Source organism: Indicator indicator, chromosome 1 (assembly GCF_027791375.1).
Source record: "Indicator indicator isolate 239-I01 chromosome 1, UM_Iind_1.1, whole genome shotgun sequence".
Taxonomy (NCBI): domain Eukaryota; kingdom Metazoa; phylum Chordata; class Aves; order Piciformes; family Indicatoridae; genus Indicator; species Indicator indicator.
Genome location: NC_072010.1, coordinates 111,440,469 through 111,458,630, shown reverse-complemented (window position 1 = coordinate 111,458,630; position 18,162 = coordinate 111,440,469). Strand labels below are relative to the sequence as shown.

Genomic DNA, 18,162 nt, shown 5'->3' with positions numbered 1-18,162 from the left:
CTAGATTTCTGGGCCATGAGTAGCAGAGGGAGTATCTACTATACAAGACTAGGGAATGCACAACAGAAATGCTGAGCAAGCTTTGGTGATTTGGGATCATACCTTGTTTCATTAAGGGCATTCTGGGGACTCCAGCACTGATTGCCATTTGTCACCCATTCATCATGGAGAACTTAAAAGGTCCTAGGTTGGGGTAAAGAGGGTCACAATAGGGAAGCTGTTAGATTTAGGCTGTCGTACTCTAAGGTTCAGACCAAACACTGGGACAAAGCAGACTCCTTTTTTAATTTCTTAGTGAATTCTTATGCAGTGCAAAAATTCGGGCATGTGCAATAAATATTTTATTATTTTTTCTTTTTTTTTTTCAGTATGTCTTTTTATGCAGTGCTAGACATATGCAAATGAATATACATAAATTGTCACTAACTTGTGCCCGATTGCAAAATACAAAACATACTGAAGAGAAAATAAACAACAAAAATAGTTGAAAGAACTGGCTTCTTTTATTGAAGTAACAAAGCCACATATGTTTTTAAAACTATTTGGAGGTGTATTAATGCTATGGTTAATTTAAAATTCAATTATTTGTTATGGCTTCAGAGAAGTTCCCACTAATGATTACAGGGAAGACTGTTTTTGTGTTCACACAGGCACGGTGGGATGGCCTGACAGGACGCATAACCTTCAACAAAACAGATGGCTTACGGAAGGATTTTGATTTGGACATTATTAGCCTCAAGGAGGAAGGAACAGAAAAGGTAATCAGATCTTTTGTAACACAATGACAAAAAGCTAATCTGACAGGAGTGTAGGAAAGTCTATTCTCTTCAGCTTGAATCTCCTGCACTTGGGGTAAAAAACAGTGTTGTCAAGATTATTTAAGTCAGAGTTTAAACAGAGCTACTGAGGTTGTTTTATTATTTCACAATGCGTACCTTGCATCTTGAGGTATGGGATAGGAATTTGGGACTGATAATAATTATCTGAATGGAAATAATTATTTTAATTGCACGTTATCTTCGGATTTTGCATCTGTAACTTGGTGTGGGAATTTCTTGTATATAGATAAAGCCTAGACTTATCTGATATTTGCTGCTTTTAGTAAATGTGACATGAGGGAGAGAGGAAAGAAAGTGTTTGAGTAGTAACAACACAGTTGAGAAATTAAAAATCCTTGATGTTTTTGAGATTAGATTAGTTCTTTCTCCCTTCCTGCAATGCTCAGTCAGCAAACATGGGCTCCTGATGGGCATCACAGGGCACCCTTCACTAAAACCAAGGAGGTGGCTGCCATAGGTGTCCAAAAAACCTTACCACAGGTAACACCACCAGCTCATGTCAGCTGGAGACATCATTGTCCCTGGCTCTGCATATGCTGGCTTGATTCTGAATGATAATTGCTGATGGGTTAATAGAGACTTCAAATGTAATTGCTCGCACACAGCTCTCCAGATTGGTTCTCTTTTAATTTTTAATGAAGCACTCTGTTTATTTTCCTCTGTACCAAGGCTGCTGGCGAAGTTTCTAATCATTTATATAAAGTATGGAAGAAGGTTTGTACACAAAAAACCTTTGGGCTGGGTCTTCAGACTCACCCTTAGGGTTTTGATAGTGATTCTCATATTGCAGTTTAGAGACAACAGTTTATTATCTGAGAGTATGAATCTTTCTGGCAGAGTAAGTTTCTTCCCAACCTGAGACTGTAATTCCAAATAGTAAAAACGTCTTGACAGGATTCATCTTTTTCACCAAAATCTCTCTTTTTTTTTTTAATTAGTCTTTTATTTCATGGGAATTTTGCTTTTCTCCTTTTTGACTCCTGGGTCCTGGCTGAAGCAAAAGCATTTCTTCCTCAGATTGTTATCCTTCCTGATTCACCTAAGATTCACTGTGGTAATTTTACATTTCAAATGTCTGTTAGCATCAGCAACAAGGACTGTTTCAATGTGTGGATTTGGGTGTGGTTTTTTGCCTCCCACAAAATGCATACTGTGCAGGCAATGTTCAAGTGTTGTTGACTCAAAATTTTGATGAGTGTTATTAGCTCCTTACAGAAAACAATATAGATGATTAAGTGGGAGCAGTCATTCAATAACATACAGAAATTGGAACTAAGCTTGTTTATGAAATTACCCCAGGTGCCTCTGCCTGATGGGAAAACCACCAAAGTAGGAGTCAAAGACAAGCTCCACGTGCTGTGCCCCACTGGAGGTACAACTCACGGTTGCCATTTTATAAGAAGATAACAACTGCATTTACCAGGTTTAAAGCGTTCTGGAGTCAAAAGATAAAAATGTTTCTTAATACTTAGAATTATATTTTTTGTATATTTCACACAGATCTTATTTCCCACCTTCCCACTTACACAGTTAAAAAAGTATTTTGGCTTTGTGTTGTTTCGGGAGGGATTTTAATTCTACAGAGCAGACCAGTGTAAAGCTTCCCATGGCACTCTTTTCACATTCTCATAAAGCACATACTTAATAACCTTGTTTTAATCTTCAGTGAATCAGGCTAAGGCACAAAGGCCCCCATTTCCCTCATTACTGGAGAAGAGATCATCCTACCTGACATGCAGGACACCATTCAACCAACCTCACTTTTGACTCTAGGCATTTTGTGTTATGCTGAATTGATTTAAACCAAATTACAACCGGTTCAGAGCACAGGCTTTATGAGAAGGGCATATGACACCTCTCAAACTTGTCACTAAACTGCAACAAGTCCCCAAGATTCACCATAGTGATGTACTACCTTGACTTCATTCTTCCAGTGCTCTTCCAACCTCCTCCATCGCTCTAATCAAGGTTGACCTGCAGTGTCATTCTTTTATCCCGATGTAGAGTGGTCTCCTGGTGTATTTTGTATGCACTGTGACTGTGTCGCTCCATGTTCTTCATGGTTATTCTCCTCTTCCCTGCTGCCAGCCAATAAAGGCATATCAAGTCAGCAGCAAAAAGCAGAATGGCTTTCAATTAACTCAGCCACCCTGGTGCAAATTCAAGGACACTGGTTATTTACTATATTCCTGTCACAGGCTATCATAATATCCAACATTCTATTTCTTGGGTACTTTCAAGATCAGTTTTCCAACCTGATCTAGTTTTAGAAACAAAGGGAATGACTGAAAATGCTTGAAAAAATATTTTTTTTAAAAAGGCATGACTATCCCCATTAAGCATGTTTCAAAAAAAACCCAAAAGGATTGTGAAAAGCAAAAGCAATGACACCCAGGGGCGCAAACACAAAAGTTTGTTTGAAATGATACAGTTATTACTTCAAATCTACATGCAGCAGGCACAAACTGATCTGCTGGGTTTGTACAAACGTAACACCATCTCTGCCTCAGTTAACAACCAAAGAAAATGAGTCCAGCCTGGATCTGAAATGACTGAGTATCTGATGACAGATAGAGATCTTCAGTACACAGGACAAGTCAGGGGAGTTTGCTTAGACTTACTTGGCAGCTTTGCTGGCAATCCCAGCAGGGAGGATCTGAAAGCAGATCTCTCCTGGGTAGAGCTGAAACATGCTGGCAGAGCGGTGCAGTGATGTCAAGGGCTCTGTGGATGGCCATTGTCAGTCCTCTGAGCCATCCCTTTGGTGCTTAGTACAAATGTCCAATACGAGTCAAAATGTCTGAGCCGGCCCCTTGCCTGGAGTTTTCTCACATTAGCCCTCAGCCTCAGCTCTGTATGTAAATCCAAAGGCAAAACCACCTGAAGATGCTTTCAGCCTGTGTTTATGCCAAGTAAATATTTATCTGAACAAATCAATGCAGTTATCATTTCTGCCCTCACAAGTTGTGGGTCCAAATCCATCGAAATCACAGAGACCTTTCCCTTGAGGCTTTCGATTAGATATTAAATATGGGAATTCTTTACTATTTCTGGGGATAGAAAGGAATTTGCCCTTGGCCAGTTATATTTACTGAACAAATACTGATCGGTGTGTTAAATAGTATAACCTTGCTAGCTCTGTCATCTATAATAATCAAGAAATGACAAAATAATCTTTGCTAAACATTCCGAATGCATAGCAGAAGCAAGAGGCCATTGCACCCATCTATCTCCTTCAATGCATTTATTCAAGCTTTTAATCTGTTACTTTGGAAGAGAGAGGTCTTGCCATTTTGCCATATGTTTCAACTCTACCATTTACAAAATTTAAAAAGGATCATAAAAATAGACGTTTGACATTTTTTAACAGGAAAAAAAAAGTCAACGTATTCCACTTTTGTAGCAAATTGGCTAATGCACCTTTGTATCGACATGCCTTCAATTCTTACAGCTGATTGATTTCCACCTGCATTGGAAAGGGTGATATGTTCCCTGTGTTTTCTAAATCAGCCATTTGGTGTTGCTGCCTTACACAGACCTACAGCCATTTCCCCTCTCTAGCATTTTGTTCGGCTGGTGTCTCTTTCTGTGGTGACCAGAACCAGGGACTCTTCCAAGGCAACGAATGTTTAGGGAAATGTTTCATCTCACTGCGGCCAGGCAGCGACTCACCTGCTCTCTTCCATGCAGATTGGGGTTTGGAACTCATACAGTGGCCTTAACATGACAGACAGCAACAAGGACCGCTCAACCAACATCACAGACTCCTTGGCTAACCGGACGCTTATCGTCACTACCATTTTGGTAAGTCTCGCTGCACAGAGGTGGCACCATCAGCTGCACTGTAAGATGCAGGCACTGCTGCTGCTGGTGAGTTGTGAGGTTCTCTGTAGCCACCTTTGCCACCTACATCCTGCACTTCTTGGCTGTTTTCCTCCACATTAAACAATGTTTTGTTAATTTAGCCTGGTTTCAAGCACTTGTCTGAACTTAAACTCAGAATTGACATACACATTAACCTGTAAACAAGATTGATTAAAATAATACCCCACTGCCAATAAAAGACCCTTGAGGATCTCCACCTCCAAAATCATTTTGCTTACTTCAGTATTTCAGAGAGGAACCCTACATACTTTTCTTCCCAGAAGAATTAATACACTCAAATACTCAGCCTGATAGTCAGTGTTTATACATATTTTCGTTTTCCTGAAAATTAGATGCAGAGGACTGAATGAAAATAGCAAACAGTGGACAGACAGATTGAGGTATGTCCTTACTAGAATAAATGGAAAATACGCAACTTAATATTCACAAATTGTTCTATCTCATTCTTTCTGCCTGGCCAATAATGCTACCTTTTTCAATTATTCTGCCTAATTCCTTAGTAGGAGGGAAAGAGCTCAAAGGCTCCCTCTATGCTCCTTAGAGGTCTTTTGCCACATTAAACTGTAGAAACCTGATTGCCAAAGTCTTCTTCTACCCAAAATCCTTTACAATGAAAAGCAACAAGGTTGGAATCTGCTTGTGTTGTTCTCCATTCTCTCCATTCTCTCATGTTCTACCTACTTGACTCACAGATGTCTTGTACATGTGATGACTTTTTTTCAATAAGGGTTTGTTTCTCACAGGTTATAAAGTTCTAAGTTCCCCTTGTGATTCTTTTTATGTTATTTAGGCTTTGCTCTCCTTCAATATCCCTTCCTGTCCCTTAGGGTGGGACAATGTACAGTACGGATCTTGGGTCTGATTTTTGCAGTTGCTAAACACTACTTTAATTAAAGCTCCTGGGAGCTATGAATGGTCTGTTCCATGGAAAATTAGGGCCCTTATGCTTATCACTAATTGATTCAGTCAATTTGTTAGCACGCCTAAAACAGATTTTAATGGACATGGTAAATTACTGAATTCCATCTAATTGCAATCCATTTACAAAAAATTAACATAATTTAGAGAAACTGATATAATATGAAGCAAACTTCATTTCTATTGCTATATGTCTATTGTTTTTTTCTATAGGAAGATCCTTATGTTATGTACAAGAAGTCTGACAAACCGTTGTATGGAAATGACAGATTCGAGGGTTATTGCCTGGACTTACTAAAGGAGCTGTCAAATATTTTAGGCTTCATCTATGAGGTCAAACTAGTTTCTGATGGTAAATATGGAGCCCAGAATGACAAAGGAGAATGGAATGGGATGGTCAAAGAACTCATAGATCATGTAAGGCTGAATCCTTCTCTCTTTACTCTTTTTTCACCTGTGGTATTTTATATGAAGCCAGCCCAAATGAAGTGTGTGATTTAGTTTTAATTTTTTAGAACCACTGGTCTGTCTTTACTGCAGCTTTTCAGAGTAGGAAGTCAAATCCAAACCAATGGTTTACAGGGGCAGGTGGAAACCTCCATCTGCAGTGTGGGGCAGTGGCCACTTTTAGCTAGCACTGATCCTACCCACCTCTTGGCTACAAACTCCAACAGCAGAAGCTAAGCTTCCAGCTCACCTCTGCCTCTTGTCAGATTGCTGAGCTTCCATGTCACCCATGCCCCCTGTCAGACTCAGATGTGTGGATATAGTCATTGCCCAGATTCTCTGGAAGTCACTGCTTAGTCTGCCATGTTGCACACAACTGAGCCCAATGTCATACCTCTCATACTTACATGAAAGACACAAATGTCTCTCTACCTGCAAAAAAGAAAAAAATATAGAGTACCATGTACCCAGTAATACCCTAGCAATGTTAAATTTTGTCACATGCTTCAGATTTATAGTCAAATTTTATTTGGTTCTTAATACTTGAGGGAAAAAAGTGGACAGAATAGTAGTGTACTTGCTGAACATGAAAAAGAATCTGTACTTTCCCATTTGTGTTTTCAGAAAGCTGATCTGGCTGTTGCTCCTCTCACTATTACCTATGTAAGAGAGAAAGTAATTGATTTTTCCAAGCCCTTCATGACGTTGGGAATCAGCATCTTATACCGGAAGCCCAATGGGACAAACCCTGGTGTTTTCTCCTTTTTAAACCCTCTTTCTCCTGATATTTGGATGTATGTTCTCCTAGCCTGCCTTGGAGTCAGTTGTGTCCTCTTTGTCATTGCAAGGTAAGTCAAAGATGCAGTTTTAGATGCATCTGTGTTAGCTGCCTCTCCTCCTATAGGTGCTGCATGGGCTCTGCGAAGCAGATGTAGTATAATACTATCCCAAGAGGTTTATTCAGTCCTAAAACACAATATTCTAGAAAGTCTCTTAGTATTTTCACATCACTGTTGCTATCACTTTTATATATTGCAATGTGATGAGGTTTTACTTTCCTTAAAGGCTGAACAAATAGCAATAGCTGATGAAATGTATCAGCCTTTCTTGGTCAGTACACAACACCTCAGCAGACTGCATGTTTTAAAAGCAGTTTGCAATCTCTTTTCTAACAGTGCACACAGTTAAGAGGATGTGAATGTATTTTTTTTCTGAAAGATGTTAGTTAGCTGAGGCCATTTCCCCTTGAAAATGCAAAATAATGTGACTGGGAACCTGAGGGGATGGTCTTCAATGTGAGGTACACTCAAGGTTCTCTCCCAGCGCTGTCCTGAGGTACAATCCCCCTGTCAGTGGCAGGGTCCCAGTGATGTCCCTATTCAAAACCAGCAGGAAATGAGTACATACACAGTGCTTTTCCAAATGAAGCCAAAGCTCACACAATTCTCAAAGGCAGGTGTGCCACAATGCTTCTGGACCAGTAGACCACAGTCACATCTCTAGAGGGCCAGCAGAGCGCTTTACACTCTCATCACTGAACTTTACCTTAAAAACACTAAACAGCTGATATGGTTTCACAAAATGAATACAAGCCTCAGAAACCATGGACCACAGACTCAGTCAGTTGCTCTAGGTCTCTGAACAAGAGTGAGTCAAGTGTCAGAGAAAATGAAACTAGAATCCTGTCAGAAGAAACTGCTCATTTGAGGCATATTTTTTTTCTATACCCCTGAATAAACCTGGACTCTGAACTGGTATAGGCATTGTCTCTTTTTTTCAGATAGTGGCCTTAGAATTTAATTTCCAACTCTGTTTATTTAATCTCATCTTGCCTTTCATTTTCTCCTTTTTATAATTCAGACATAAATGTTTTTATCAGTGCTTCAGAGAATTACTTGTCTCTTTTCCCTGAGGATCCCTAATTAAGCCTTTGTACACTTCTGTTGTATATTGTTTTCCGTATACAAAAATACATTCACATTAATAAATTATATGGAAAATAGCTCAAGAAAACATTCGTACTACAAAATAGAAGACTAAAGTGATGTATCATTGAAAATCCACACATACACTTTATAGAAAAGTAACAAAAATGCATTCAATTTTAAGAAGTCAGAAATAATGTGTATGTATTTCAGTTTGTACATACCTGTATCTCATTCAAAGGTCATAAAATAATTGCAATCAAAATCATTACTTCTGATAATATAGCACCTTGTACCTGACTTACACCTCTGTGTGAGCCAGGTCAAAATAAGCTCTTGCAACTTTCCCTTCAGTTCAGTTTCTTTTAATCAAAAGGCACTGCCCAGCCAAACCTTTACTGCCACAAGCAGTTCTGCTGAGAGAGTGACTGCCCACAGGCATACCTTTCTCTGGGGTCTGCTGAACCATCTTGCTCTAGGTGGACAGCCTATATGAATGCTCTGCTTGTTTTCACGTTTCTACACTGGTACTGCAGTACAGCAGTCTGTAGGTTTGGATTCTTTCCTTTAAATTGCTGATAACATGAAGAAGCAGGAGAGAATTAGAGAAGGAGAGGTCATGGGTTAGCTTATTAGTGTTTGCCCTAGGTAAAAGAAGTAAAAGAAAGAGGTTTTTCCACCCCTGGCAGCTATGGGACTGTATATAATTAGCCATGACTTCCCACAGGTTCTTGCAGTGGCTCACTGTACCATAGATAATAACTCCTACTGTACACAAATCATGATCTCATTCATGGCTAATACTAAATCTGCTCTACTGTGACAGACTGACTTTTCTGCAGCTGTGTGCCAAGACTAAAAACGTCCCACAATCCTCTCCACCTCAGAACAGGGGGAAGAGAAAACAAAGCTCAAGTGATCCTCAGTGCTTCTGTTTTTTAAAACAACAACATCAAGTTGCAAGAACAGATAAGCATCAGGGTCCTCTATCTGCTTGCAGAGCTGCCTACACAGAGATGCAAGCAGGAGCAAACCAAAAGGGAACACACAGCGCTCACAAGTCATTGGTTGTGAAACCTGTTTGTTTTTCTTTCTTGACTGTTAAATACTGCTCTAAATCACAGTGTAGCCTTTGGGTAAATTCATAGGTTCCCCCTGTGTAACTGTGCTATGTTTTGTTTCTGAAATCTTTCTAAAAAGCAGTAGTTCCAGGAGCAGTGTAACTAATGAAGCTTGATTTCCCTACAGATTTGTGTCTCGTGGTAGCTTGTGGTCGCCAGTTGAAGTCTGTCTGTTTGTTTGCTTTCCCTGCAGCTGAATGATTTATAGGAAACCTTTCCTATGCGGATTAACTGATAACGCAACAACTTGTGAGCTCATCCTCCAGCTTCTCTCCTAGTGAGGTGGCTACTATAATGTTTCACAGCACTTGCAGGAGTATAATAATCTCCAAGACCTCTACATCTAGCTATTTGTCAAATGTGACTACAATATGTTAAAACCATACATGTTATTAGAGGTATAGACCCACCCTGCCCACAGTATAGCATAACACACAGCGCAAAACGTGACTTGTACTACTTGAGCAAAACAGTTAATTTTTAACATGTTTTTTTTTCTGACACTTTTTTTTAAATGATGCCTAAAAGCATGGCCTAATAAAATCAGAACTACAAAGGTTGAAGTATACAGAATTGTGTTCATATCATCATAATTTGTTTTAGACTCTGTAAATTTTAATTTGCTCAAAGAAGCTAAGACATTCTTACAGCTCACATTGAGCCTATCCATGTCTCCAAATACATCAAAATTTCTGTAAGATTTGCCCTGTTTCAGCAAACATTGGTTAGATTGGTTTTAAGAACCTCAACTTTTTAATATTGCCACAGCAAATTAAATGTTTAACAGTATCTTGACATCGGTTCATGGAAGACAAATACTTAGGAACAATATTCATGGGCTGGGATTATCTTCCTGTTATTTTTTCAGACTTTTCGTCAGATGAATAATATTTCATTTGCCTTTGAGCTTTATGAAGCCCTGCTATATTAATTTTTAAATTCAAACACAGAAATTTTATCACTGTGAAGGGTTACAAACTGACAAAGCTCTTTCCCTAAGTACACTGGTAGTGAATGGACAAAGTGTTCCTTTACTTTTAGCACTGTATTAGATGTGCTGTTGATGTCACTAAGTGAGGCAAAAATGTCACATAGAGCCTATATATAAAGATGCTTAGGTGACCCTAAGGTTTCTTTAACAGAAACCTCAACATAGCTACTGCTGAAGGTCCAAAGAGGGAGAAAACCAAAGGAATGTGGCCAGGAAAGCAGAAGGTCTGAGCAATCAAATAGAGCTGAATTTCAAGGATGCCCCTGTTTGGAGCTCATCACAGCTGTAGAAACACAAAATGGAAAATCAGCTTTTGTTTCAAGGTGAAAAAGAAATATATATACCCTAGTATCATGTTAAAATATATACCCAGAGCTATAAAAAGCTTTCCAGTTTGGCAGAGTTTTGCTGCCAGAATTTCATTGCTGCTTTCTAGCAATGGCCATCTTGCTCTTTCGGTGATGGAAACCATTCTATCCAACCCTCTGAAAGTGATTGCTGTCTGAAGTGATGCAAGACCCCAGCCTCAGGCTTCCCAGTCTGATCAGGCAGAGTTATTTGTGCATCTTACTGTCCTGTGTTAATGCTCTGGGACCCTGTGGATGAATGTTCACCATGGGATCTCATCACTTCTATGGCATTAGCAGCTCAGGCAAACTACAGGTCCTAATTCTGGGTCTCCTGTTAAGGTTGTGTTTCCCCACATGCATGAAGTGAGTTGCAAACAGTTTGTTACTACATAGGAGTTAGTTCCATTATTGTAATACAAATCTGAAACATAACTTGGTGATTGCTTTTCTTTTAACTGGTGTATGTGGAACTATTGTATCTTGAACCTGAAAACTATGTCTCTCGTTAAGATTTTTAGTACCTCTGCACTAGTAATGGTAATATTGTGCTACTAATGGCATCACAAGATACATAGTGTTTCAATTAGTGGGTTCATTATTATCAGAGTTTGTTATTTCACCTTGCAACAATGCATAAATTCAACATTTAATTATATTGTTGAAACAGTAATTAAAATGTATAGGCACAACATGGTCAATTAAAGCTGTATTCATAAACTTCGTGAGAAAGTATGCAGCCAGCCATGCAGCAGTGGAAAGCAACAGCAGGCAAGGTGCCTTGGGGAGAAATGGTTCTTAATGTAGCTCAGCCAAGTGCTGTGCAGAGCAGAAGGGACATGGTTTGCTGTTGCAGGACGGTGCGTGGGGAATAGAGCGGAGTTTTTCCATTAAAAGCAATCCTCTGTGTAATTCTCTCCCAGCAATGCCAACAACATGGCCCTATGGCTTTCAGGCTCTGCAATTTGTTCCCAGACGCCTTCAAATGATCAACAGTCTTTTTTTTATTTTTTTTTTCTGCTGCTACAGCATCCTTGTGCAGGGAAAGTGCGTTCAACATCCAGCATCTCAACTCCAGACAGCTAACAATGGTTGCTTTTAAAGGGCTACTACTCAGCTATTAGTCTCTAAACACTTTACCAAGGAGCAGCTATATGGCTTCCAGATGTCCCCCAGCAAATATCTGTCTGTCAGTGGTACAGGCAAAGAAGTTGTGGGGCATTACAGCAGCCTCACCCTTGAGGGCTCTTACCCCATATTGGGAAGAGAAAGGGACTACCCTTGTGCTCAGTCCAGGACTGTAAAAGTGTCTTCTGGCATTGCAGTGGTGCTCCACAGCTTGCACAAGGCAATTGCAAGACGTCCCACAGACAGCATTGCAGCTGAGGTTTTCTTTTTCTTGTTTCCTTCATTAACCTCCTCACTTTGTGCATTGTTCAGCAGGTTTGCTGCCACTGTGTGTACTCTATTTGATGTTTACAGACTGTTTCTGTTAACTGCCACAGGTTTACACCATATGAATGGTATAACCCCCATCCGTGCAACCCAGACTCAGATGTGGTGGAAAACAATTTTACTTTACTAAATAGTTTCTGGTTTGGAGTTGGAGCTCTCATGCAGCAAGGTACATCGGTTACACTTCGTTATCGCACACATCCCACAGTCTGCTCAAGGGCTTCTGTGCTGGTAAACTCCACCCTGTGTAAATACAACATATACTGTAAAACCTGATGTCAGAAACTAAGCAATAGAAGAATGGAAGAAAACGATGTGCCACTGCAACTGGGAGCAGGCAGATGAGGGGAACCTGTGAAACTCAGAAAAGGACTTCAGCAGGAGGAAGGAGAGCATCTGAGAGAAAGGAGAGTGGACAGGGCCACACAGGAGTTTCTGGAGTGTAAATGTAAAATGATCACAGAGGGATATGAAGTGCTTCATGCTGAAGTTGAGTTTATTGGTGTAAGAGGTTTGGCAACAGGAAAATGTTGGGCTCCATCCCAATGGAAACAGTAACAGCCTTAGCTACCCTACAATGACTGTTGTAACTGCCAAACAAGAATATAGATTCTCTTTCTTCAGAAGGGTCGTTAAGTTTGTTGGCACTTGTCAAACATTTTGTTTAAAATCAAAACCAAAACTTTTTTTTGTTTTATGGCTTTTCTGCAGGTATGAGTCCCATCCTTCTGTAAATGCATCCAACCATAGAAGCATTAACTTAACCCAGTCACAAGTCCCTCTTGCTGATGATTATGGAAACAGCTGACATTTTACTCAGTTGGCAAGGAAAGGCAGTGAAGCTTACTCCAAAGTGGAAGTGAAACAGATAAATACATTTGATTATGGCATGTATGTTCTAAGGTTTCCAATTAAATCACTATTCACCAAAACTGGGGTCCACTGAAAAGAATGAAAATATTTTCTAAAGAAGCATTTCAAGTTGAACTAAAAAAACCCCACCCCATGACAGCAACCAAAAAGGCCATCCAGAGGAAAGCCCAGCAGTACCTTGGTGTTAAATTCCTAAAAATTTAAGTAAGGAATATAAAACCATCTCTGCATTCATCCAGGTACAGTTTATTCTTCCCTCCCTAACAGGCCTAAGTAGCAGTAAAGAAAACATGAGAAGAAGTTTATCCTAGATACAGAAGAGAATAATTTGAATGGTATCTAAGATGCACTTGCCTTTATTGGTGCACAGGATGCAGAGCTTCCTCATAGAAATTACTTTGAAGGAAGATGGATTAAGGAAGAGCTCTTCAGTTTTGCTGGATATTTTTTGTTTTGTTTTGCTTTGTTTTCCTTCCAATTTATCAGTCAAACACAGGCTGAGGTTTTACAGTATCAGGAAGATGTGTGTATATAACTGTGATGGCTCTGTGTGTGAAAGTACCCCGGGACTTTGTGTTTCACTGTACTGCCTTTTTTGGAGTTTACCATCATCCACAGCAAACTGTGGGATGCAGTGTCTGCTTGTTACCACTACCTTGGGTACATGACAGTCAGCCCCAACCAGACTCTGCTTGTCTTTCAGGAAGATTAAAAACACCAAAAAAAAAAAAAAAAAAGAAAGAAAGAAAGAAAAACATTTGTAAGGCAACACAAATGTTTCTGTGTACAAACTTGTGGTGTGTGTGATTGTAAGTTCATCATTGTTAATGTGAAGCATTTGAACATGATGTGAATGGTTGTGAGACTCAGCATCTGGTGTTATGCTCTTTCTTGTTGGCAGCAGCTTCTTGTTATGCTTGATTGGAAGCCACTTGTTATTAAATTTTAAAATGTGATGATCAGACTTTCTCTCTTCTACAGAGCGTGAGCAAAGTCTGGATCAGGATTGGCTGTCATGTCTGCCATAAAAAGGCACTAGAGAGTCTTCAGCAAGTATTGTCTCTGACCCTAAGTCTTGATAGCAAAGTTTTTATTTAGATGTTATTTCCCCTCTTTTCCCTCAGACATTCTCAGATGTGCTATGCATACTCTGAAAGCATCCAAACAGGGCACATTTCATCCAATTCATTTGCAGAATCTCATTTTCAGAAAGACAAGCTATCCATCAGAGCCCAAATTCAGCCAGGCAATGGGTCAGATCAGAAGTATTTGGTTAAGAGTGTGTAGAGTGAAGCTAGAGAGCAAGGATCATATATTAATGCCTTTTGCTGGAAACAAGGCCCTTCAAAAAGGTAAACATTGAAATAGTCATGAGATTAATCAAAAAAAGATGCTAGGCCAGCTTGGTTCAGTTGGGAATGTGCTCAGCACCTCACAAAAGCAAAACTGTCACTCACTGTGCAATCAATAGTCTGTGGCATTTTGAGCTTAATTGAACTGAATGTAGTCTGCTGCTTTTTACACTTTTTGGCTACAGGAAGTCACAGGAGGTTTGGCGTCTCACCCCACAAATTCAGCCCATAGAGCTTCTCCACCTACTCTATTGTGCCACTGTCAGGCTGCTCTGGCAAATTTCATGGTTGCTTGTTAAGATATCTGCAAGTTATCCAGCTACTGTGCACTACTGGGATGTATATGTCAGAGCCAGGCATTGCAGTAGGATTCAAGTGTAGAAATGACACTTGTATAGCTGCCTAAACTTTAGGAAAAGTACCTTTGGAATGACCTGAATCAGCACTACCAGAAGCCAGCTTTTGCAGGTCAGTCCCAGCTTAGAAATAAACACACACTTTTCATAAGACCAACTCTAATAAATAAATAAATAAATAAATAAATAATTTCATTGTATTAAAAAAAAATCTAATCTGAAAAGCAAGGAAGTACAACAGACTGCAAACATAAACCCAAACAGAGCTACAGCTCTTGAAACAAGCACGTTTGGATTTAAATGTGCTTTTGCTTTCAGACTGCTGGTTTAATTTGAAATCCATGCAGCACCAGGGCTGAACAGGGCTGTAAAGGCAGAGCATCTGCACTTGCAGTTTGGCAGTTCTGTCAACCTGCTCAAACCCTTGGGCTATGCTTAGCTTTGACCTTTAAGAGACATGTCTACATGTTTGCAAAGCTAAGTTAAATTCGCTTGCTGTTTGTTTGGAAAGTTTCTACTCTTTTCAGTCTTTGCCCAAAAAGTCACATTCGGAGTTTTTTCAAAGTCTGAAAGTATTCTCTGTAACATGTTTAAGTTTCTTATAGAAATCATTAAATAGCTAGGGAAAGATATTATGTCAACATGTTTATCCAGAAATAGAAATATGTTTGTTACCTCAGAAGCTTTACGTGCCGAGATCTCCATTCACAGGCACTTAAGTACTTTATTAAGTCCATCCTTTATCAACAAAATAAGTAAGCAAAGGCTTAACTTTGATATCAAAAATATTCAAGTGGCTCTCTAAGTGATTTACTGAACCAGATCCTTGAATCTTACATAATGAGTTAAGTTCAGTTGGGGATGCCTCTAGAAATAAACAGCATAAAACTTGCATTAGAATGCTTAAAAATATGAGTATCTGTAGGGCTTAAATACAAGTTATCTGAGGTGTTTACAAGCCATTTCAGTGCACTTAACATGCTGTTCTGTGGGGGTTTATGACTATGGCAGATTACTTTATTTGTGTGACAGGCAGGCATATCTGCTAAAACCTTTTCAGCAGTAATGAGTGTTAAGTACTCTGTCCTTTAGATGCAACCAATACATCCATTCACCCTCTGAATTTTCAAATGCAAACCAAATGTGTTCTGGGCTTTGAGCCCAGGTTCCCATATGCTGATGGATTCATTGGACCCATATTGATTGGCCTGTTTCTGTGTAGGTATGGCAATGGGATACACAGGGCACATTTCTCTCTCAAGGTATTTCTGCCAGGTAGCTCGTAAGCAGAACAGCATTCTGCTAAAGATCTCTGGTTGAAAAATGGATTACAGTATACTGGCAAAAAGCAATTGAGGAAATGGACAAAAACACTAGTATATCTTGCTAGAGATGTAAGAGGTTAATACCACAACGAGCATTAGCTCAGAGATGTAATGGGGCTTAGACCCAAGGATAATTCCATTTGTCATGTATCATGGCATACTTCCTCTTCACAGTGTGTTACCATTATAAATGTTCACTGTGCATCTGTGAGATTATTGTTTAAACCATTTTATCATACTACAGTTCATAAAATCATTCTGTGCCTAAAAACAGTCTGTGGTATCAGGAAAGGCATCTTTCAGCATCATTATAATGTGATTGTTTTGATGATATTGTAACAGGATCAGAGTTGATGCCCAAAGCTCTTTCTACCAGAATAGTTGGAGGAATATGGTGGTTTTTCACCTTAATCATAATCTCATCCTATACTGCCAACCTGGCTGCCTTCCTGACCGTGGAGAGGATGGAATCCCCCATTGACTCAGCAGATGACTTGGCAAAGCAAACCAAGATAGAGTATGGGGCTGTTAGAGATGGATCCACAATGACCTTCTTCAAGGTAAGATGGCATGAGCCAGCACCATGCAGTCGGACTGACCTAGAGCCCTCCAGTAATAGATGGTGAGGCAGAATCACAACATTTGAAGGGATTAACCTAAAAGGTAAATATATAATTTACCCAAATCCTTCAGCAATATTACTCTAAAAGATGGGAGGTGTCCCCCAAGGCATATGGATAAACAGTCAGATACTGCTGTGAAGGGCAAATCCATGCCTTTGATGAAAGGACCCGAAAGGAAGCAGGACATGAACCTGGGGGACATTCTTCTCCAGTTTACTTGTCAGAGTGGCATCTCAGCTTCTTCCAGACACTTCTGAAGGTCACATTTGTACCACAATAATGCTGCAGGCAGTCAAAATGCAAGTTTGTCCCTTTTTGTACATAGTTCATGAACAGTATTATACAGATTGTTAATATGTGGGCCATACACACACAGAGGAGCACATCTGTAAGCAAAATATCATTTTCTGTGGCTAACTGCTTTGTAGATAACTGCAGTTTTTCTTTTTTTTTTCCTTTTTTTTTTTGTTTGTTGGTTTGGTTTGATTTTGGTATTAGTTACATACAAAATGGGTTAATGTCATAAAATGTCAATGTTAAAAGCCAACAAGCTGTAAATATAGGATATGTGCACAAAAATCCTGTGACAATTAGAATTAATTAGGAGCTTCATCAGTAGTCTCAGCAGGGTAGTTAAGTACTGAATGAACCAGTATCATGCTTTTCACTGTAGCATCTGAGAATGGTGTTGATAGTCAAATATGCAGTGCCTCTGAAGAGGAGGTGACACTGTGGGGGAGGAACAAGTGGGGGAAACTAACACTTGCACCACACACAAACCCTCTCTCCTGCTGCTCCAGTCAAATCCTCTACTTCAACTACAAGCCCTTATGTTGCCATGTGAGACAAAGTGTTCACACACAAAAGGATGTTTGGCTAAATTATATGGCTCATCTCTCAAAACAAATAATGCTTATGAAGGATGTTTCAGTCATGTAACAGAGCTGATGGTAGGCTATTCCTGATGGAGATGTTAAGGGTGAGCTGTGCTAGTAATGGCTCTCCTGTAACTGATTAGAAATGTTTCCATGCTGAAAGGAATATACAAACTACAGTATTTTTCAGAGCCTCATTGTAGTCAAATGATGAGCTGACATTTCCATTAAGGTAAGCTGGGAAACCCATCTGGAGATATTTCTGAAGACTGCATAAGGCAAGTACTAGACTCTCACCAGGAATATAAGTCAGGAGGGAGCAGCTATGCAGCCTTCTGAAGGACTCTGGGAAACTCCCTTGATCTAAGAGTTCTTCTCAGCCCAAAGACAGTCACTGCCATTGTTATTCTGAAGTAAAATTCAGCATCAGAGAGAAAACCTCAAAACCATGTGTTTTTCTTTTTTTAAGGAGGCAGCTTCTGAATTTCAGCATGGGAAGTTCAGAACAAATGTCTAGAGCTGTTTCCAGATCTTCTTCTTGCACTGTTAATCCCTGACGTTAAAATTTGCAGCCTTTAAAATAAGCCAACCAAAGTTATTCAATATTTATATGCTATACATGCTATTTAACTTGTGCCTGAAATACATGTGTACAAAAACACAAGTGAAAGACACTGGGTTTTGTGCAGAATAGAGATGGATTCCCTGGCAGAATGAAGGTGACATAGTGAAAGATGCATGAAAAATATGATTTATCACACTTACAAAACAGCGAGACACTCACTGTATTATACAGAAGATGTTATTTTTATTTCAGACACCCATCAAGA

The 18,162-nt window shown here is 39.6% G+C and overlaps 1 protein-coding gene across 1 annotated transcript in view; it reads left to right on the top strand.

Annotated features, from left to right (window-relative positions):
• The window catches only part of GRIK1 (glutamate ionotropic receptor kainate type subunit 1), a 169,519-nt gene that overhangs the window by 132,937 nt on the left and 18,420 nt on the right, over positions 1-18,162 (top strand). Inside the window, exons 8-14 of the mRNA XM_054385311.1 lie at positions 651-758; positions 1,509-1,553; positions 4,530-4,643; positions 5,856-6,059; positions 6,714-6,937; positions 11,979-12,097; positions 16,177-16,394. Of these exons, the coding sequence (XP_054241286.1) occupies positions 651-758; positions 1,509-1,553; positions 4,530-4,643; positions 5,856-6,059; positions 6,714-6,937; positions 11,979-12,097; positions 16,177-16,394 (1,032 nt within the window). The remainder of the gene's footprint in view (positions 1-650; positions 759-1,508; positions 1,554-4,529; positions 4,644-5,855; positions 6,060-6,713; positions 6,938-11,978; positions 12,098-16,176; positions 16,395-18,162) is intronic.